Here is a 22,299-nt window from a genome sequence, read left to right as displayed (position 1 = left end):
TAGACTCAGGTCCCACCTGGGGCGTAACTCACAATAGATTTGGATCAAAGTATACAAGACTTGGGGACCCTTCCTCAAAGACAACGAGAAACCCAGAGCTAGAGACTGGATGAGAGACACAAAGCCTGAGCGTGATTTCCTTGGAGTTCTTCAAGCAGGCATGAGTGAGGGGTTGGACAGAGTCTGTCAAATTGTCTCCAGGGGCAGAGAGGAAGGCGGGAAATTAGGGAGAAAAGGGGGAAACAGCTTAGTGGCTCCTGGTCACTCCATGATCTCTCTTCTGAGAATCTGTTCCTGTGTCAGGCAGATTTCCTTAGGTGGCACCTGCAGCTGTGGGGCTCTGCAGGAGAGAGGACCAGGCCCAGACACCAAGCCAAGGTACTGCTTCTCAGGAAGGAATGGGCCTCAGGTCTGGTGGCCTTAGCTGAAGTAGGTGAAAATCACTGAATTCCCCTCAGGGTAACAGATTGCTTTCCCCTAGGTCATCCTGGACTTATATTACGAAAGAGTTCCCAGCCAAACGGGTGATAAATAATTCCAATTAGCAAAGATCTCTACAGTTGAAGGAATTCCTAGCATTCTTTTTTTTTTTTTTTAAAGAAATGACTGGATTATCAGGATTTGGCCTTGCCTGTGTGATTCTTCTCAGATGCAGGAACATGTCTAAGCATGGTCTCCGAGGGCTTAAGTGGTTCTGAAGGTTCTTTGGAAATGCCTGGGCTGGCAGAGAACCCACATAGTGCCATCGGCCACAGCTCACATAAGTCAATGTACAGATGCCATTGGGAAGTGAGAAGACCATCAGGAAAATGGTCTGAAACTAAGGAATAGACTTAAGTTCTGAAAATCCCCACTATTCCCAGCCTTGGCTCCCAGGCTTTAGAACCTGAAAGTCTCACTCTAGACCAAAGGCTGCTGCTGCTGCTGCTAGTGTGTGTGTGTGTGTGTGTGTGTGTGTGTGTGTGTGTGTGTGTTTTGGAGAAGCGGAGGTGGCTCAGTCTTCTCTACTGGATGTGGCCCTCCGTGCACTCACTGAGTGCTGAGGCTGGCTATAGTGTCCTATCAAAAGGGAAGTAATGCCACGGGATTGTATCAAGACTACAAACATAAAGAACCATAGACACTGATTTCATCCAAGTTCTACAAGAAGTCAACGAAGAAAAATAAATCAATAAAAAGAAAGAAAATGAGCCCTTTGTGGTAAAGGGCATGCTGGGAAGGAGAGAGCCAGAGCCGCCTCCCCAGAGCATGCTGGGAGGATGGGCACCACAGCCGCCTCTCTAGAGCATGCTGGGAGACAGACGCCAGTACATCTCCAAGGACTGCACTTCCCCCAACTCCCACCCTTTCCCCTCACCCACCCCCAACCCAGAGACTAGAGGAAAGTTAGTCCAAAGATGGTGGACTTGGAAATGCCATGGTTCTTTGCAGGTCCCCCATACTGTGGGGGTTAAGTCAGCGAGTGCGGAGAACAGTCAAAATGAAAATGCAGAGAAACAGAGAGGCAGGAGAGAAACCAGGGGACTGACAGAGACTGGCGGGGCCAGTGTGTCGTAGAGGACGAGGGGAGGGTGGAGCAGAGAGCTGTGCGGCTGCTAGCCAGAGGCGTTGATGTACAGCTGGCTCTTGAGAATGTAGTCGATGACTGGCTGGGACAGGTAATCCACAACATGGCCGTCCCCATGCTGCAGGGCCAGCCTGCATGAGAAGAGACAGCAATCAGATGACATTCACACCTGGATTACGTCGGGAACACCGGCCTGGCCTGTCTCTCAGGAAAAAGGTTGATAGTCCAAAACCACATCCCCAGGCTTCCCTTGGGTCCACATTGGGAAGAGCCCTCTTGTCTTTGCAAATCCTCCCCCACTGTGATGACATCTTCTTGTGATACCCAGGGCCTGGTGCTCTACCACTGAGCTATGACTCCAGCCATTTTAATATTTTGAGACAGGGTCCTGTGATCCTCCTGCCTCAATCTCCCAAGTAGCTGGGGTTACAGGCAGGCGCCAGTGTACCCAGCTCCTTCTCTTCTTGACCCTCTCTGTGAGCTCATCTATACCCAGAATTTCAATGAACACACATATGCTCAATTGACATTTCCAGACCTCTCTAGGCTACGTCTTGCCCTCTCACTGGATGTTTCTACTTAGGGTTCATGGCAGACACTGTTAACTGGCCCCTATTATTATTTCCTTCTTTGTTGTCAATAGAGGCCCCTGAATTGCATCTAGACATTTGGCTGCCAAGGGATAAGGCTGTTTCCCAGCCTCCCTCCATCTCTGAGCCTGTGGGATGCAAAGGCAGTTGTGTGTGCTGCTCTGAGTCAACTTCTTGCCTTGGGCCTCACCTTGCTCTTGCCCAGTGGCTGAGAAAAGTCATCATGGCAGCTGCGGACCAGACTTGGAAGCTCCATGTGAAGAGATCAGAGACCCAATCCCTTTGGATTTCCGGAAGAGGGAACTAAACATCTACCTTATTTAGAACTCTGAATATTGGTTTTATGGCAGCTTCATCTATATCCTTATTAATATCTAGTTTCTTGGGCACCTCAAACCAAGAATCCTCCTCTCCTCTCAAACTAGCTAAGACTACCTAATGTACTATGCCCTCTTATAAAAGTAAATGGCTGGGGGCAGATAAGATCCAGAAGAGGGCTGAATGCTGAGGCAGCAAGTGTCCACATGAATTGAAGGGTTTCATTTGACTGAGGAAAGTTGTATGGACACTTGGAAGCCAATTTGACCAAAGTCTGTCTGACCACGGGTCACACGTACCTGCTCTTGGTTGAACTGACAACAGACATGGGATGGTTGATGTCATCCTTCACCACCATGATGTTGTTCTGGGGATAGAGCAGAAAGAGCAGGTTGCCAGCCCCCTCCATTCCTCCCTGGGGAAGGGCCACATCACAGAGATGTACCAGCAGGGAGGGAGAGGACTCACTTTATATTTGCGGAGTATTGAGGAGTGATTCATGATTCGATCTGTGTCAGCTGCATCCCGAGGCACCACCACAATCCCAAAGTCCCCAACTATGACCTCCATCTGAGAAAGAGAAAGATAACACTTCGGTGAAAGCCATGTACCCAACCCCTGACCAAGTGACTTCTATTCTTCCAAGCAAAACTTCAAACTTTAATCCCCAACTTGCCGCCTCAGCCCCACCAGTCAGCAACTTTAAGTGACAACCAGTATAGTGTTAGCAGAATGAGTGGGAACATTGCCTGGCACCCAGAAGATCCTTAATAAATACTTGCGTGTCCAGACAAGACCTCTGCAATTCCTGAGGTTCCTGTTGAGTTCATAATGGTGCAGAAAAACATGAATGACATATACTTCTCACCCAGTAGACACCCTATGTCCAGCAAGGAGCTGTCAGTCCTCAGCTGGGCTCATGAGAGGGACTAGAGCACTCCCCTCGCCCACCCATTTGAAAGCTGCTGTGGGATCCAGGGCAGCCCAAGCAGAGGGGGTCTTAGAATGAATGTATCACTGTGTGCACACATACAGAGACAGGATGGTCATGACTATTACTGGGGTCACTTCTGAGATCACTGTGGTAGAATCACTTAATAAGAAATAAACCCCTCCTTTCATTGAAAAAATAATAATATTTTGTCTTTCTGACTATGGATGCGATACAATCTTAGAAGATCCAGGGTGGCGGGAGCAGGGGGGAATGAGATATTTAGGTGGTTACTGTTAACATGTTAGTGTATTTCTGCCTAATGTTTCCCTCTCTACAGGTAGGTGTCTATATCCACAATGGGATTCTCATGCAAAAGGAGTCATTTTATCTGCATTTTTTCATGTAGTATTATATTGTGAGCATTTTCTCACATGAATAAAAATTATTTGAAAACAAGTGTTAATTAACAATCTATATATTTCATTGTCTGCTGCAGCAAGACACTCCATGATATCTGAAACCAGCCCTAAATTGTGGGAAGTATACAGTTACTTCTGATTCTTTTTTGCAATTGTACATAACACTTTGATGAAGATCATTATACATAAATCTTTTATCACATCTCTGATTATTTCCTTAGGATAAGGAATAAGATAATTGCATAAAAGGAAATGAACTGGACCTATTTCAAGGTCTTGAAACATATTACCAAGAGGCTTCCTGGAAATTGGTGCCAATTTTTACTTTCAAAGAGCCTGGACATGATGGCATTTGACAGACTTGGATTAGCGTATTACTGTTTAGATCTTGCCAATTATGGATCCCAGATGGTGGAGGGATGAGGACATGGGTTGCTTCTAGGCAGTGTAGCTTATTGAGCAAGATCTGCTCTGACGGGAAGAGACCCAGATTTCCCCCCATAATTCTTCAAACCACAAAACCAGACATTCTGGAACATCATAACCCACTCTCCTCTACTAGAAGATCTTCTACCCACTGATTTCCATTTGTAGGACTGATTTATGGGATGGTGTGTGTGTGTGTGTGCCCATATCCTTGGATTTTTTCCGTCCACTTTTGGTGGCTTTCCCCATTGCTCACAACTGGACCTAGAATTGCAACTGCAACTTTGATGTGGCTGAAATAAGGCTTTGAGTACCCGAGGAGGGAAGCTGTGGAGAGAAGTTCCAAGTGAGGTGTGGAATACCAGAGCCCTGCCACCTCTGCCAGTGGGAAGACACAGAGCATCCTACCATACACTGCATTTGTTGGAGGTATTCAGATCGGGTAAATTGGCATCAGATCTTTTGTCCTATAGGCCAGGAATGTTAGGGAGAGCCGGGGCAGGGAGTTGGAGGGGGCTTCAGCTTCTCTTGCCATTGCTATTAGAATACTGCACTGGGATTCACTATGCAGTAACTGATTCTCAAACTTGACTGCACATTCGAGACATCTGAGGAACTTTAAAAAATCCCCATGCACAGCTCACACCCCAGAGAATAAACTAGAATCTCTCAGAATTGGACCCAGGGTCAGGATTTTTTAGAAATCTCCAGGTGATTGCAGTGTGCAACCAGATTCGAGAGTCCATGGTTTACTTACTGAATTAAAACTCTGGAAAAACTGGCATGACAAAGAGACAGAAAAGAGAGAAGAGGGAGGGGAGAGAGGGGAGGAGAGAAGAGAGGGCATCCATCCAAAGGACATACCTGGAGGTTCCTAAACTGCCCGCTTAGGTAGGTGTTTCGAGATGATGGGGTGTAGGTTGCATGATGTAGGATCTGCCTTCCTACTGATTCTGAGAGCTGCATAGATGTTTGATAAACGGTGCATGTGATAACGGGGCTATTTAAAGTGAGCATTTCAGTTTAAAGCATTGAGTCCTCCTGGGGGAACTGCCCTGTACGTGACACCCGCCCAGCTACTTCTCTCCACTCAGGACCTAATGACCTGACACCCAATGAATAATTGTGCCAGGATGCTCTGTGGGTGGCAAGCAGATGGAGACCTGGCTGCCTGAGATGTTTCTCGTTTCTAGAAACAGGTGGCAGACACTTGCCCCTAGGAGTCACAGATGGGTGAGGGAGACAGGGTTCATGAAAAAAGACCCCTAGGTTTTAGCAGCCTCTCTGCAGGGCTGCAAGCCTGCTCCTTTGGCCAGACAGTGGGGCATGGGCTTCATTTTCATGCTGGAGGAACAGGGGCGCTAGGTGCTGGGGTGGGTGAAAGGTGCCTTCATTGACGCCCACCTCTCTCGGGGGCTTAGAGATCTGCTCCACCCCCACCTCTGTCTTCACCAGGCCTCCAGACACCACTGCTCTCTCCTGAGCATCCTCCTCCTCTTCCTGGCAGCTCCTTTTTGGCCTCCCTGTGTTGATTCCTCCTCCTCCCTCTGACCTTGAATCACTGGACTCCACCAGACCTCAGTCCTTGGCCCTCTTTCTTTTTCTATCAACACTCACACCCTTAATGATTTCATTCCATTTCAAAGCTTTAGAGACACACTAAAGGCTCTCAAATTAATATTTCCAGCGCAGACTTCTTTCCTGAACTTTAGACTCATGTGACAGCTGCTGTCTTCGCAACATGCCACTTGGCTGGGGTATCTCAAACTTCATACGCCCATGAGCCTGTGGATCTGCTAACACAAATAAATAGACAGCTCTCCCCAAAGAAATGCTTTTCCTAGAGACCTTTTCATTTCTTATAATTGCTCGGAGCAAAGACCTTGGCATTTTCCTTATTTCCTCTCTTTCTCCCACATCCTACATTCAGTCCCTAATATAATCCAATTAACTCTATCTTGAAACAAAATGTAAAACTGCTCATTCCTCACTTCTACTCAGTTCCAAATCTCCTCTGGTAGCTGAATAATGACCCCCAAAGACACCCAGGTCCTAATCTCTGGAACCTATGACCTTATATAGCAAAAGAGACTTTGCGGATGTGATTTAACCAAGAATCTTGAGATTATCCTGGATCATATGGGCAGTCCCTAAAGGCAATAACAAGTATCCTTGTAAGAGGGAGGGAGAGAGAAATGTGACACAGGAGAAGATAATGAGAACATGGGGCAGAGAGAGTTTTGAAGATGCTACACCATTGTACTTGAAGATGGAGGAAGGGGCCCGAGTTAAGGAATGCCACAAATGAAGCTCTGGGAAAGTCAAACGGATTGTCCTTAGAGCCTCTGGAGGGAGTGCAGTCTCACCAATACTCAGTTTTGGCTCTTTGAAACCTATTTCACACTTCTGGCTTCTGAACTAGAAGATGATAACTAGACATTGCTTTAAACTATCAAGTTTTCAGTAATAGCACCTTAATGCATCTCTATTGCCTCTCACTTAAATTGTTCTGGTCTTCCCATTATTCTCTTGCCTTTTAAAGTCTATTTCCAACATCCAGACTGATAACATTAAAATATCAGTCAAATTCTACTCCTTCTTGGCTCAAAGCCCTTCACTTAAATACCTCCTTTTGGGCAAATGGCCACACTATTTAGACTTGCACCCCTTGTGCACCTATCCCGTAGGTCTAAATTCTCATGAGAGTTTCATTTTCACATTTTTGGGTCTCTGAGCAGCACCACAGTCGTTGGCCAGAACAAATGCCTTAGAGGAGGCAGCAAAAGTGAAGCCAAGGAGAAAGTGCTGGATCCATTTTCTAAGAAAGATTGGTATGATGGCACCCGCTATGTCCAATCTAAGAAACATTGGAAAAACACTAGTCGTAAGGATTCAAGGAACCAAAATAGCATCTGATGGCCTCATGGGTTCTGTGTTTGAAGTGAGCCTTATTGATCTGCAGAATGATGCTGATGCATGTAGAAAATTCAAGCTAATTATTGAGAGTGTTTATAGCAAAAGCTGCCTAACTCATTTTCATTAGCATGAATCTGAGGACAAAATGTGCCCCATGGTCAAAAAGTGGCAGACCATAATTGAAGCTAACATTGATGTCAAAACTATGAAGGTTATTTGCTTCATCAGCTCTGTGTTGTTATAGTACTTAAAAATATAGCCTGGGCTAAGGATGTAGCTCAGTGGTAGAGCACTTATTTAGCATGCATGAGGCCCTGGGTTCTGTCCCAGGACTGATAAAAGAAAAAAGAAAAAGAAAAGAAAAATCAGCCAACAATCATGTACAGAAAACCTCTTATGCTTTGGCCTGGGCTACATGTTCAGAAGATCCTGGAGATGATGGGATTCATGACCAGAGGAGTACAGACAAATGCCTAAGAAGGGGTCAATAAAAAGAATCCAGAAAACATTGGGAAAGACTAAGAAAAGGCTTGCCAATCTCTTAACGTCCTCAACATCTTCTTCATGATGTCTTTGTTAGAAAAGTACAAATGCTAACGAAGCCCCGTTTGAAGTAGAAAACTCATGGAGCTTCATGGTGAAGGTAGTAGTTCTGGAAAAATTCCTGGAGATGAGACAGCAGCTGAGGTTGAACAAGCCAATGGACATGAGCCAGCAGCCCAAGCATCTGTTTGAAATTCAGAATTTTGATACCGACAAGAAGTCTTATTTGTGAAAAAATAAAATGAACAACAAAACAGACTCTCCAGACCTCACCCCAGGGATTTTGAAGTCCATCCGTAATCCTTCAGCTGCACACCTGCCTGTGGGGGATTGTTACTGTACATCACACAACCGGTAACCTAACTGCTGTTACTACTAACACTCTGGCTTGATTTGGGGATAAGGTAAAAATGAGCGACCAGTAAGGACAAGCACCTCAGCATCTCTGGGAATTCCAGCAAAAGAATCCCCTGACTCCTGAAGAATGGTTAGGGCAGACATCTGACCCCAGGAATCCCAGGGTGTGTAGGTCCCTGGAACTGAGCTCTTGCCCCAGCACCTCCTGCAGACCTGGAGAGTTCTCTGTGGGTCTTGCCCTTGGGGTTGGGGAGGTGAAGGGAGTAGTCAGTGCAGCAAAGCCGTCCAGGCTGGCAAATCCCATTCCTGGCCCATGTGCCCTCGAACTGCCTGACCTGGGTGGGCAGGCTCAGGGCATGGTCTTCTCTCTGTGCTGCACACAATGGCCCTCTCAGTCTAGCCCTGGCCTGCGTCAGCCTCAGAGGTGGGGGGCTGTGCCATTCATCCTGCTTCCACTTCCTGCTCAGGCACAGCTTTGATCATATCTTTTCATTTTCTGGTCAAAGGCTTCCCAGGGGAGATAGGGATGGCAGGGAGGAGAGGAAGTGGGAGGGGCAGACCCTGCTTCTCCAAATGTGGGGAATCTGAAGGAAGGATATGAGACATGTTGAGGCAGGAAGCAACTTGGCCTTGGGAGAGAGGACACTGGCCCAGGCAGCAAATCTTTAGGAGGAATGTGGGGGTTCCCATTGTGTCTCCAAGAGGCGGGATTCCAAGGCCTGCCCTGCTGAGCTTCAGGGATGCTTTGGGTGGGCAGATTCCCTGTAGTCTTAGCCAGGCACCTTCCTGGACACTAGGGGTGCAAGGATGGGCAAGATAGAAATGACTTCCTCTCGAGGCTAGATCACTATCTAGTGGGTGACATTAAATAAAAGGTCATTTTCAGTTGTATCTATTGTGATGAAGGATGGGGCAAATTGCCTACCATTGGGTGACTAATATCTTGTATTGGCTTAATGGATTATAGGTAACTGGCAAAAGTCTGGGCCACAGGCGGCACAGGCGACAGATTATCCTGTGGGCTGAGCTCCTCCAATGGAGTCGTCTCCGGTTCCCCGTCATTTTTTTCATTCAGCAAATCTATACTGAGTATGTGATAAATTTGTATTGGTGAACTGGGCACTGTTCTGGTGTTGGTGAACCACACAGGCATTCACTTGTGCACCTTACCTTTGAGTGGGAAGCAATAATAAACAGATATATTAAAAAAGGAAAACATTTGGTAGATATTAGTACAATGTTGATATAGAATAAAATGGCCTTTTTTGGGGGGTAAGCGGGGATTGAACTATGGGGCACTTGACCACTGAGCCTCATCCCCAGTCCTATGTTGTATTTTATTTCTAGAGACAAGGTCTCACTGAATTGCTTAGCACCTCGTTTTTGCTGAGGCTGGCTTTGATCCTCCTGCCTCAGCCTCCTGAGCCACTGGGATTACAGGTGTGGGCCTTTAAATTGCAACCTAAATGAGAAAGGACTGGGCCCCGGGACCATCTGGGGATGAGCATTCCCAGTGAGGCCACCATTCTGTAAAAGCCCTGGGATGGGGAAACTAGAGCACAGAGAGGCAGAATAAATAAACAAGGACCAGATCACAATGAAGATGGGGTTTTGTTCCTATTGCAGAGAGAAACCATTTGAGTGTTTTAAACAGAGTTCAAGAGAATCTAAGATATATTGACTTGCCCTGGCAAGTCTAACTGGTAAGATCATCATTCTTAGATCAGGGTTCAGAATCCTGGCCTTGTCTCCCAAACACTTCTCTTTTTTCAAGATACAGAGCCTTGGGCTCACTTGTGGGTGGTCTCCAGAGAAGGGATGGTCAGGGATGAACATTGGTCCACCAGTGAGAGGAGGAAACATTTATTAAAATATCAACCATGAGCCAGATACAATACTAGGAGCTTCATTTACTGTCCCTTAGTCCTTATAACATAACCTCTGTCTTCTGAGACGTGTGTCTCCTTTCTCATTTCATGATGAAAAAAACAAGAATCAGTGAGCTGCGGTGATGTGTCTAAGCTGCAGCTACTAAGTGAATTTGAACTCACTCTGATCTCCCTTAAGGACACTTTCCATTACTTCATGCCTCTTCTAGATCCATTGATAAGATTCATATTTTAAGCCAGGGGCTGTGGCCCACACCTATAATCCCAGCGACTTGGGAGGCTGAGGCAGGAGAGTTGCAAGTTCAAAGCCAGACCCAGGAACTTAACAAGGCCCTAAGCAACTTTGTGAGACCCTGTCTCTACATAAAATATAAAATGGGCTGGGGGGATGTGGCTTAGTGGTTAAATGACCCTGGGTTCAATCCAAAATACCAAAAAAAAAAAAAGCATATTTTATTGTATTGAAAAACTTGTTTGGTTTAAAAATATTACAATTTGACAATAGGTACTCATCTTATTTGATCTTACTTTTTTCTACTAGCTTACCCTACAGTGAGTTCTCAGTTCACTGCTCCACATCACCCCCTAGAGTATACAACAGTACATTCTTCTGAGTGGATTAAGAAAGGAGGCACAGAGAGAGCTTCCAGAAGCCGCCGGCATGTGGGGAGCTTGGAAGCAGCTCCTCCATCCACCTCCATCCACTGCAGTGGAGAAGCCCAGAGCTGTTCTGGCCCTCGCACTTCTCTGGCGGGAAGGTTGGCGAGGGCTACTTTGCTCAAGGATGCTCTCAATGCAAATGCAAGGAGGAGCCTTCCGACGGGCTTCCCACAGGAAATCACCCACATTCCCACTGCCAGCTTGGGAGTTTGGGAAGGCAGGGGTTTCCAGACTCAAAAGCCTGAAAACCAACTGCATCTTTCACATGAGAACAGCCAGAATCCCCCAGGCAGGAGCTGAGGCTCCTCCCCGAGCCTGTGAATTCAGCAGTGGGCTTATCAGTGGGAGGGGAGCCTAATCCCTGGGGTGGAAGAGTCCATCAGGCCTCCCCACGGGAGCTGGGCTGTCTGATCAAAACCATCTGAGCCTGAATCACTGAATGTTTGTCTTTGCTCCATTTATCTAGGGGCCCTGGGATTTCTTGTGGAGTGGCTAATGCCTGAGGCTCTTCCTCTGTTTATTTTCTTTGGTTGTTCTCCCATAGCTGATGGATGTAGGAAGCAGTTAGCCCCTGATGGGTTGGCTGGAAAAATGTAAGGTGCAGCCAATTAGAACCAACCTGTGGAATGTCTTTAAGGAGTGCAAAAAGAGAAAGGGGAAAAAATCAATTCCCTCACTAGCTGATTTCTGGTGCCTAATGTTCCACCTTGAGAGTTTCACTCCTTTGGGATAAATATTGAGGCTTGCTTATTTAAAATGCAAATACCCTTGGAACCAGCTAATACAGGTGATTGGTACACTTAATGGTTTTTGCCTGTTCCTCAAAAGTCCATACCTTTCCAAGTAAGGCCAATAAAGACAACCCTATTTCAACCAGCGAGAACTTTATAGCTGTATGCTCTTGGACAAGTCATGATCCATTTAAACCTCAGTTTCCATATCTCTAAAACAGGAACAGAGACTCCATTTCACCAAAGTGCTCTTAAATGAGATAACCTATGAGATACAAACTGTTTATTATCTCTGTCTCCCATTAGGAAGTAAAGTTCATGGTCAAAAACTTTGTTTTGTTTTCTCTGTTACTCCATTTCTAAAACAGTACCCGTCACACCTGTCACATAGTAGGTGTTCAGCAAATATTTTTAAATGAATGAATAAATGAAAGACAGCCAACAGTTATTAAATGCTGACTGGATTTGGGAACTCTTATAAATTTTTCATGTTTTATTTCATGCTCTATAAAGGAAAGATATAATAAAAAGGTAGTTTTAGACAGCATGGGCCTCCAGGGCAAACATATGTTTGTATGTTGAAGGATTGATTGAAAGAAGAAATATTAAAATTAGAATTAATTTTCCTGCCTTCCATTATAATATGGTGGACAAAGTAGCTGGTGGCCTCAGGTCCCCACCCTGCAGGTTTTATGTCGGGAAGGAGGGAGTATAAACGTTTCCTGCTTCACGAATCAGTCCTGGCTGACCCCACGGCTCTGGGTCTTGATTCCCCACAGTTCCTGACCATGCCTGGAGACCTGCTTGGGTGCTTGTGAGGGTGCAGGAAGCCAGGATCAGGGCTCTTGTGGGGGACTAGTTCTCTAATAAAGAACCCAGATGGGATGGCGTATCGGACTGGGTCCTGATCTGAGCCTGATCCTGGGTCTTGATTTCCACCAGAAATCAAGAATAAAAATGTCCATTACAGGGCCACACAGGAGCTCCTTTGTATTCCCCTTGAAAGAAACTCGATGAATATGTATGGAATTTTCTCCCCGTGGAATGTAAGGGGAAGGGCGTGTCACTGGTCAGCGAAGGTCAGAATTCACTGTGGGCTCATGGATCCTTGTGACTAATGGGACATGCCATAAGGAATGTGCCTGGAGGGGGTGGAGTGTCCCTTTCCTTGTGAAATTAGATTTCTGGAAGGAGAGCTTTGGTTCAAGAAGCCAAGGCAACAGAGAGGGCAAACCTGACTCAGGGAGAGGTCGGGAGGCCCTGGCAATGCTGCCATCCAAGAGGCCATTGCAGCTGGTCCTCAGCCTGGGTGAAAAGGAGGCCCTCTGTCTTTCAGCCTTCTTTACAGAGGATGCAGGGCTCCCGTTTACCCCCAGACCCGTTTGAACCAGGGGCTTCTCCTCTGCCTTGTTTCTGAGAATCCGGCAGAAGACACAAGATGCTGGAAAGTGCTCCGGAGCCTTGTGCTCTTCTCCCTGCTGTCCTGTCCCCAGCCAGGCAGATGAAGGGCTTTGGGCTCCTGGTCTCTGAGCAGAGGTCTATGGTCAACAGGTATCATGTGGGCCCCAGGCAATTAGAGCATGGGTTCTGATAAAAGGGTGAAGGAGGGAATGAATGAATGAATCCCAAGCAGCTCTCACCTATCTCATTCCTGAGAATCTCATGGTGAGAAATCGAGATCCTTTAAAATGGGCCACTTCCAGGGGAGCCCCAGATGGTGGAACTCGCTCATAGTGTAAGCAGGGCTCACCCTGGAGCGTCTAGAAAGAAGTTCCTTGAAAGGAAGAGGGTTGAGCTCCAACTTTCCCAAATAAGGACAGGGTCGCCTAGCCCTACCCCTATTTCCAGCAGAGAGCCAGAGGCTCTGAAAGAGAAATTGTAGGATAAAAATATTTTGAAGTCAATGGCTTTCAATTCACTGGAGAAATTTCAGTAGGTGTCCTGAGGTGGGGAGAGAAACAGGGAAGATTCTTTGCTGCCCACCCCACAACTTTGTCACAACAGGAAGAGGCTGGAGTTGGAAGAAGTCTCCCACCCAACAGCCCCCGGAGGGCAACGCCCCCATGAGAACAGGCCTGGTGATCAGTGGGATCAGGGGACTCATCCAGGAGTCCCCTGCCCCAGGTGGGCATGGGAGGGGCCCCATCACCCTCAAGTAGCCACGAAGGCTACAACGGGGGGAGAGGTGGTGTCCTTGGTGAACTGAGCCTGAAGGACCGTCCTCCCGTTCAGGTCCCACAAGAGCCTCTCCCGCCTGCTAATCAGTCATGAACGAGACAAAACCTCTACCATCCTGGAGCGTAGGGACTCGGAATGGAATTTTAACTTGACTTAAATGAATTGAATGTGATATTTTTGGCACACCTCAATTGCAGGCTGAGAGTCACTCACACACATTATGTAAGGAAACGGCTCCTTGGATATTTTTTCCCTCTATCTCAGATGCAATGAGATTCTAAGGACCTCACGGATTGGCTGTGGGTGAGTCGGGGGGGGGGGGGGGGATGAGCAATTGGCTGGCAGGTGGGGAGTGGATGCAGGTCTGCTAGAGGCTGAAAGTCCTCCCTGGCCCACTGTGAGGGGCTGCTTGATCCTGATCCTGCTGCTGTTGCTGCTGCTGTAGAACACCGAATTCTCACCACCCTGGACAGGACAGAGAGAGGGGCAGTTGTGTCCTCTGAGTAGCCAAGCTGGATGTCTTAGGTCTCCAGGGTGACCAACCATCCAAGTTGGCCCAACATTGAGGGAGTTTTAGGAATGTAAGACTTTCAGTTTTGCTTTGTTTTGTTTTTGCAGTGCTGGGGATCAACCCAGGAGAGGCTAGTGCTCTACATTGACCTGCACCCCACCTCCAGGACTTCCAGTTTTAAAACTGGGACGAGCGGATCACCTACCTTGTTGTCGGTTCATTATCTTATCCATTCCTGGCTTCCACAGGGTGCTCCAAAATCACCCAACTCAGACTGGGGATTGGGAATGAGATAGGAGGACCTCTTCCCTTTTTATACAAGCAACCATGAGGGGCTGAAATTCTAGGATTTTCCTTAGGAATCCAGAAAGGCAAGAAAGTTGGGATTGGGACCTGGCCAAGTGACAGAGTGGGGACACATTGGGATAGGTGAGGACTCTCCACCTTCACTGTCACATTCCTAGAAAATCAACAGCTATTGGTTTCTCTGATTTTCCATATTAACGGCTCAACCCTGGTCTCAGCACCGGGGACTGACCAGAAGAGGAGAGACCCGGGCTCTTACTCCTGGTCCTCGAATCTGGGCTCCATCAACACCAAGAGCACCCACCGCTACAGAGGCAAGTAAGAGAACCACATCAGCAGCAATCTAACTGGAGGGCAGGCAGAGACGGGCCACTCAGCAAGGGCTCAGTTTATTTTTGGTATCTAGGAAGCCTCCCTGCGCCTGCCATGGAGGCTCCCACAGGTCACTCTTAGCAAATAGCTCCAGGGTTCCTTCAGGCTGCAGTCCAGGCTGCCCAGTGCCTCCTTCTGATTCCTCCATGAGAGCCAGCCTCCCCATGGCACGGGGCCACATGGGCATTGCCCGGCTCTGTCTTGATTCATGGCAGGACCTTGCTGAGACCTTGCACAGAACTTGGTCTGCTAATTGCTTTCATAGTACCTTGGGAAGTAGGGAGAAAGTGAAACTAATTAAGCCACTTAATCCAAAACTGAAAGGAGGTTTAAAATTTCACCTGCAGGAAATTGTTCCAGGGTGTAGGTGAAAGGACTTTCATCGGCTTCCCTAGAACCCTCCCGCCTCTCTTGGCTATCCCACCGCTGTGTAGATTAGCATCAGTGCCCTTCAACTTGAACAGCTAGGTGACATGTGCTGGGCTGGGCACTTTAAAAAGGCCCTGTCATTTAAGACTTCCAAAACTATACAAGGCAGGTACTATTATTATACCTATTATTATTAGAGATGGGAAAAACTGAAGCTCAGAATATATTTTGTCATGAGCTGTGGTGGAGTAGAACTGATATCTGAGTCTGATCCTGAAAGTTGCCTCTATATCTCTTTCTCCAGAGATACATAAATGTACAGGAAAAGATTTCATATGTATATGTCATGCCCTAAGACTTGGGGGCAGGGATTGTATTGTCTATTTTTTTAATGTTTTATTTTTTAGTTGTAGTTGGACACAATACCTTTATTTTTTTTATTTTTTATGTGGTGCTGAGGATGGAACCCAGGGCCTCACATGTGCTAGGCGAGCGCTCTAGTGCTGAGCCCCAGCCCCAGCCCCAGCCCATATATCTTTAAAATTTCAAAATGCTGTCAATAACATTCCATAGATTTAACAGATATAAAAAATAACCGAGGTTCTGGGTGATTCCTAGTGAAGCCAGATTTAAAATTAGGTAGTCAGTGTAGTTAGGTAAATCGAGTCTAATATCGAGTGAAATCTAAAATGGAGGCCATGCTGACAATGATTCCGGGAAACTCAAGACAACTCATGAAATGTTAATGGAGCCCAGGAAACAGCCCCCAACAGATTTGGAGATAGTCCATCCCAGAGAAGTGATAAGCCCATCCCAAAAAGTGATAATTAAGTCCTTCCTGCCCGTTTGGCCCACCTGTGTCCTAACCCTTCCCCCTTGCATTCCATCACCAAACCCATAAAAAGGGGAACACATTTGCCCACCAACTGGATTCCACCTCTTGGGTCCCCTTCTTCCTCCGGGAGAAGTCTTTTCTGCTGTCCTTTAATAAACTTCTAATTTCTACTCTGACCTTGCCTCGGCGTGCTTTTCTGGTGTTATTCTTCAACATCGGGGAAGCAAGGACTCGTCACCGGCCAACAGCGGTAACACTAGGGAACCCCCGAATGAGCCCCCCAGCTCCACTTGTTTTAGTTACTGACATCTACCACCAGTTTCAGAGATCCTAGGCTAAACAGTTCACTCCTAATAGCTTTGCTATGAATGACACCTCTGATGTAGAAATGGTTGTCTACATGGCTTTCGTAGGTAGCGCCAGCCATCTGAACCCTCCGACCCTCCCCTTGGGCTTGCATGGATGTCCAGTGGGTGACCTTTTGACACCACAGGGCCAAGATGTCACCATGCCTCACACCACCCTGCTTCTTTATCCTGTAAATACCCTACACTCTTTCAGACCTAGGGCTCCTGCTCCTCAGATATGGCTATCTCGTTAATTAACCTTTCCTGCAAAACTCATCATTTCTGTGATTGGCATATGAGCTGTGGGCCATGGGGGCCTCATGGGTTCCCTCACCAGAGGAGCTGGAGGATTTACACAGCACAGCGAGTTCATTTGAAAAAACACTAGGTCTGGAATTGCCGCCCTGGTAATTCCATTTGCTTGGGGCTGGAGGTTGGAGCTGGCATGGGCTCAGGCTACCAGACAAATTAAAGAGAAAGAAAAAAGGAGTACATGTGAGAAGGGAGGAATTTATGAATCAGGCTGGTGTTAGACTATCTCAACAAGAGCTTCTAAGTGGGGTAAGTTTAACTGCTTCTTTCCAAGTCAATAGCCAGAGGATCCTCCTGACCTTTTACCATTATCATCTTCCCTCTTGACCCCTTTTCTTTCATCAGTGGTATTCTAGGGGGTGCATTTTACGACCTCTTCAGAGGGAATCAAAGGAAAATAAAACACACACTACAATCTCCAAAGGGCAAAGGTTTTTTTTGATCCTTCCTTTCCCACCCCCCTTACACACACCCTAAGCACCACTTGGAGCATGGTGTTCTGAACACCATGTTTTTCCCCAGGCGTTTCATGGGAACAACCCGGAGCAGCAGCTTAGCATGGGGTGGGTGAGAATTTTCTTCCATAGGGATGTGCACAGATCGCCCTCTTGGGAGCTCAGGGGAGGCAAAGTCAAGTGTCTCCTCCCCATCCCAGGTAGGTGGGGCCCCAGAACCTGCTACTCACATCTGCCTCGTTCCAGAGTCCTGGGATGCAGAAGGACTCCAGCAGGTCACTGCCACACAGCAGCAAGATCCGCAGCTCTGAGGAGGGAGCAAAGTTGGCAGAGGGAGTAAGAGAAGGCCTGGGAGTACTCCGCTTCGCCTTCCTCCTTCATGAACCCAGACGTCCCGCACTCTGGCCCTGAGGGCTGCACAGCCCAGGGCTCCCAGCAGCCAGGCACCAGGGTATAGCAGTGCAGGAACCTCCCTCCTGCTGGGGCTCATTGACAGATCATCCTTGTCTCCTAAGAAAATTACTCACATGGGGAGAGTGGAGCACAAGGGTGGCCCACTCCCCCTACCTACCCAGAGCACAGGTCTTCCTGGGCTAAACCAGAATGACTGGTCACCCCAAGAGACCTAGCAGAGACTGGGCCAGCAACAGGCTGGAGACAGTGAGGCTGAGGCCCCCTCCCCTCCCCTCCCCAGGCTCTTCCCAGCACCCCGACTTCCTGCTTCTCAGTTGTTTTCCTTCCCTCATTAAGCACACTCTGAATTCTCCCAGTGAGACCCACTGTCATTTTTAAACAGGCAGTAAAGTGAGCCATGGGGAAAAAAGAATCCAGGGAATCTTGTAACACCGTGGGGGAAAGCCCTCTGCCCAGGATGTGGCTCAGGATGGTATCTGCTCATGGGTCCCAGGCAGCCCAGACTCTCATGTCAAGAGGCCAAGCTTGCTGCTTGAGGTGGTGCACTCTTGGAACCCCAGTGACTCAGGAGGCTGAGGCAGGAGGATCTCAAGTTCCAAGCTAGCCTCAGCAACTTAGCAAGGCCCTAAGCAACTTAGCAAGACCCCATCTCATGGGGATGTGACTCAGTGGTTAAGTGCCCCTGGGTTCAATCCTGAAGTATTAAAAAAAAAAAAAAAAGCCAAGGCTGTAGGCCTCTTGTCTAATGAGCTCTCCTGCTGAGGGCTCTGCCTTCCTTAGACCCCACAGCTAGCTAAGGACTTTCCATTGCTGCGGACAGGTGTCCAGATGGTTCCGAGGCAGGTGGAAGGCTGCTTGGCTGACAACAGATGGTGCCAGCATCACATCTCACTGTCCCAGGGTCTGCGCATTCTGTGGACCTCACTGAGGGCTAGAATCTTAACTCCTCAGTATTCCTGCATTTTCCCTGTGTACTGCAATCTAATGAACAGTTTATGTGCAGGAACCTTAATTTATTTTTTATATTTCCTGATAGAGTGACTGGCACGCAGTAGGCGCTCAGACTTGGCGAGTGAATGAGCCAACAACGAGCTGACGCAGAGGCCACGCAGGCTGCCTGGAGCTTCCCCCACCTGCCTTGGTGCCTATCTATTGTACTTCCGCTCTTGCAGTATTGGGCCCCTGGGGAAATGCTTGCCCAGTTGGTGGCATCTCCCCGTCCATGTCATCACATGGACTTGCTGGCCCATCTTCCCACACTGTGGAGGTGACCAGGCTTGGTATGGCGGAGAAGAGCCAGATGGGTGCATCCCTGGAATCTGCTGTTCCCTGGAGCCATTCAGAGTTCCAAGTCAGTTCTCTGTTGAAAACCAGAGTCTCTGAAACTCTGGCTGCCTGATGGTTCAGTTCAGTGGCCACATCCAGAGGATGCACTGGGTCTTGGCTTTCCCTACACCAGTGCTTCTTAGCTGGGGGCAATTTTACAATTGCCAAGAGCAATTTGGCAGTGTCTGGAAACATCTTTGGTGGTCAAGACTTGGAAGGAGAGGAGTTTGCTCCTCTCATGTAGTGGATAAAGACCTGGGACACTGCTGAATACCCTACAGTGCCCAGGACAGCTCCTGCAACACAGAATTGTCTTTCTCAAACATCAGTAGTGCCAAGGTTGAAAATCCTGCTCACAGCCATGAAAATGAATCTTCCTATTCCCAAGACAGGGACTCACTTTCTCACCCAAGTATAATGTGTGATATTTTCATGAGTCAAAGCACCAAATAGTTAGAGTGAGGTCTTTGCCTTTTCTGGCAGGTCACCTACAGGCAGCCCTGGCAGGGCTTGAAGTACCATGTGAAACCACTGGAGGGCAGCAGTGATTTCTCCCGGTTTATCGGAAGATCTTCCAGTTTCCTGCCCAGGAGCCCCTGGCCTGGGGCAACCCTGGAGGAGCAGCCTGCTGTTAGGAATGTGGAAATGGGATCACAGATGCTGAAGGAGCCGGAAGATGACTTTTCCTTGTGAAGTATGCAAGAGGATTTTAAAAGAGGGGCCTTGTGAGTCCCAGGGCTGGAGGCAGGATGGCTCCCTTCTTCCTCTGCTGAACCCTGCCTCCTTCCCCAGTTCACCCTGATCCAGGACCAGGAGCCAGGATGAGACCTCTCCCTCCACCCTCCCTGCCCAGGAATCCCAGCTATGTGCAGACCAGGCCCTGTGGCCCATCCTGGCTCTCAGGGCACCCCAAAGCAATGGCTACCTGGGCCACACCTTGAGTCCATCTGACAGTAGTGGACACAGCTCTCCTTTCTCAGAACCTAAGAGTTCTTCATCCCCCACAGCCTTCCTGTCAGATACTGGCAGACCCCTTCTCTCTCAGGGAGCAGAGGGTATGCTAAGGTGGGTGGCCAGAGCGTTAAGGACCCATCTCCAGCTCCATCTACAGGCAGTGATTACAGGCTCACCATGCGGCTGGGGGTGAGAAGAGTGTGCACTTGGGCCTGGCGACCTCTGCCTTTCACAGGGCTACTGTGAGCTAATGTAAGTGAAGGCACAGGGCAACGGCAGGGCACTGTGTACGCACGCACCCACAGCCATGGTGCCCTCTGCAGGGGAGGGGCATCTCCCTGAGCTAGGCAGGATGGCCCAATACAGAGCCTGGGTGCCGCAGGGAGGTAGAACATCTTCACTCCCATCTCTGCCTTGGGGTGCTCTGGAGCTCTCAAACCCAGAGCCAAGCTCCCCTGCTTGTTTAGGGGAGCACCCAAGGAAGCCAGGTGCTCCTTCCTGCAGCCTGAGACTGTGATGTATTGATGAGTAAAAGATATTAAAACATAGTAAAATAATTAGGAAGTGAGGAATATTCGTTATCTTTGTTTTTAATACAATTTATTTAACCATAAGTTATTATAACTTAATTTTTTCGTAACGATACTGTTTAATAATTGTTTTGCAAAATTCCTTAAAATTTTCACATGGTTCAAGCAAACCAATATGAGCCAACTCAGACACACCAGTGTGTATCTGATCAGAGAGCAAGACCCAGAGAAGCACCTTGAAATGGTGTCACAACTCCTGGCCCTCTTAGGAGATCCTGGAGGATCTCAGGTACATCCCCAGGCTTCAGGACCATAGTAGGAGCTGTCACTTAGGCCCTGAGAGAGCAGAGTAGCAGCAGAAGATGTCTAAAGAATCTTTGCAGCTAGAAGTTTAAGCCTGAATGTGTTTGTTGGACACCCAGTGTCCTCTCATCCCAGAGATCCAGGCATCCCTGTTGTCACTGTCCCTGCCTGTCACCCGAGACCTCTACCAGCTCCAGCTCCACTGACGGCCCCCTTCCCCAGCTCAGGCACTTGGTCCCTCACTGTGTCTCCCACCGTGGAACACTGGAGAGATTTCAGTTTGCTGAATGGCTTTCCGACTTACAGGTTCCTTCTCATCCTGGCAGCTCTGTGCAACTGCCCTCTGCCTGCTCTGGCTTTGGGTTGGGCACAGGGTCTCACAGAGACAGCGGGGATGTCTTAGCCCAGCCCAGGGCTGCAGGGAGGCTGCAGAGGTGATTGCCACCCCCGCCCCTTCTCTGCTTTCAAGTACTAAAAACCTCTGATATGGAAGGCAGTGACTCTTGGGCCCTGATTGTGTGCGGTGTCTGTGGTACCAGTTCCGCTGGTACTGAAGCTCAACTCTCTTTCTTTTAGATGAGGCTGGGGAGGCTCTGAAGGAAAACTGCCACTTGATCCAGTGGAACTGGCCTGAGTCTGGGCAGGAGATGTTGAACAGAAGCTAAGTAAGAATGGGATCTCAGCCTGGGAAAGAGCACTCTTTTGAGAACAGATCCTGCTGCAAACACTGCAAGTCTCTGTCCTCCCCATGGTGCCACTCGTGGATGCAGGTGGCCCCAGTGCCCCATTTTTGCACCCCCCACTCACCTATCTCCTCGTACCGCATCACGGTGCCCAGATTGGCGTTCTCATCTGAGGAGGAAAGAAAAAGGGGCACAGAGACATCAGGGAGGGAGACCCTCTTGGATAGGAGCATCAGGGATGGGATGGGGGGACCATGCCTCCTTACACAGGGGCATCTGAGGAGCGTGAGTGGAGCCCAGGCTGGCCCACAATGGACAGGGAGCATGTCCTTCCATTCCCGGGGCAGAATTTCATATTTCTGGGATTTTCAGAGTGAGACCGCTTCCTGGGGAACCATTGATGAGAAGGTGCCCGCGCACACGCAGTGTCTTACGGAGGCTCCCCAAACCAATAGCCTCAAAACTCAGGGGGACAGCTTTGGAGTCACAGGAGGCTGCCCTCTCTCCTTAAGGGCTACCTGGTTTAAAGACCCAGGAAACTTGGGGACATTGACATTTTTGTGTGGCAGAGCGTAGTGACAGCACCCAGCAAGATGTGAAAGCAGAGCCTCTGGCGTGGCGCTATCTCACCCATGCCTCCCGCCTCCTCCATCATCCTTGAGTTCTTTTTCATCATGCCTGAAACTGGAAACCTCAGAAATGGGGGAAGTCAGCTCCAAAGAATAAAGGGAACAAAGTCCGGGGCTTAGGGTCTGCAGTTAAATTGGGGGTTTTTAAGAAGAAAGCCCCAGGGTCTCTGATACTCTCCTCCCTGAGGAGCTTTTGGGGAACAGGCAAAAGACAGAGCTGAAGGGAAAGGCTCATGCCTCTTGGTAGGACAGGCACTGCCAGCCAGGGGCAGATGCTGACCTGTGGACAGTTTCTTCATCAAAACCCTTTAGGTGTACAGACACATTCTGTGGGGTGTGGGATAAGGAATGAGCACAGCCTGGAGGAGGGCAAAGGCCATGAAAGCCGCCCAGGCAGCAGGACCAGGGGGCCATGCCTTTTGGGA

The 22,299-nt window shown here is 48.4% G+C and overlaps 1 protein-coding gene and 1 pseudogene across 1 annotated transcript in view; one reads left to right on the top strand and one right to left on the bottom strand.

The window, feature by feature from the left end:
* Positions 1-1,375: 1,375 nt before the first annotated feature.
* Positions 1,376-22,299, bottom strand: part of Nmnat2 (nicotinamide nucleotide adenylyltransferase 2) — a 139,205-nt gene continuing 118,281 nt past the window's right edge. Inside the window, exons 7-11 of the mRNA XM_076831706.2 lie at positions 21,370-21,414; positions 17,266-17,342; positions 2,944-3,045; positions 2,775-2,842; positions 1,376-1,698 (exon numbers count right to left, since the gene is read on the bottom strand). Of these exons, the coding sequence (XP_076687821.1) occupies positions 1,596-1,698; positions 2,775-2,842; positions 2,944-3,045; positions 17,266-17,342; positions 21,370-21,414 (395 nt within the window). The 3' untranslated portion in view covers positions 1,376-1,595. The remainder of the gene's footprint in view (positions 1,699-2,774; positions 2,843-2,943; positions 3,046-17,265; positions 17,343-21,369; positions 21,415-22,299) is intronic.
* LOC143379504 (40S ribosomal protein S3a-like) lies at positions 3,358-7,905 on the top strand (annotated as a pseudogene).

Source organism: Callospermophilus lateralis, chromosome 13, assembly GCF_048772815.1.
Source record: "Callospermophilus lateralis isolate mCalLat2 chromosome 13, mCalLat2.hap1, whole genome shotgun sequence".
In the NCBI taxonomy this organism is placed as follows: Eukaryota; Metazoa; Chordata; class Mammalia; order Rodentia; family Sciuridae; genus Callospermophilus; species Callospermophilus lateralis.
Note: the sequence above shows the minus strand (reverse complement) of the source record. Positions and strands in the feature narration are given on the sequence as shown.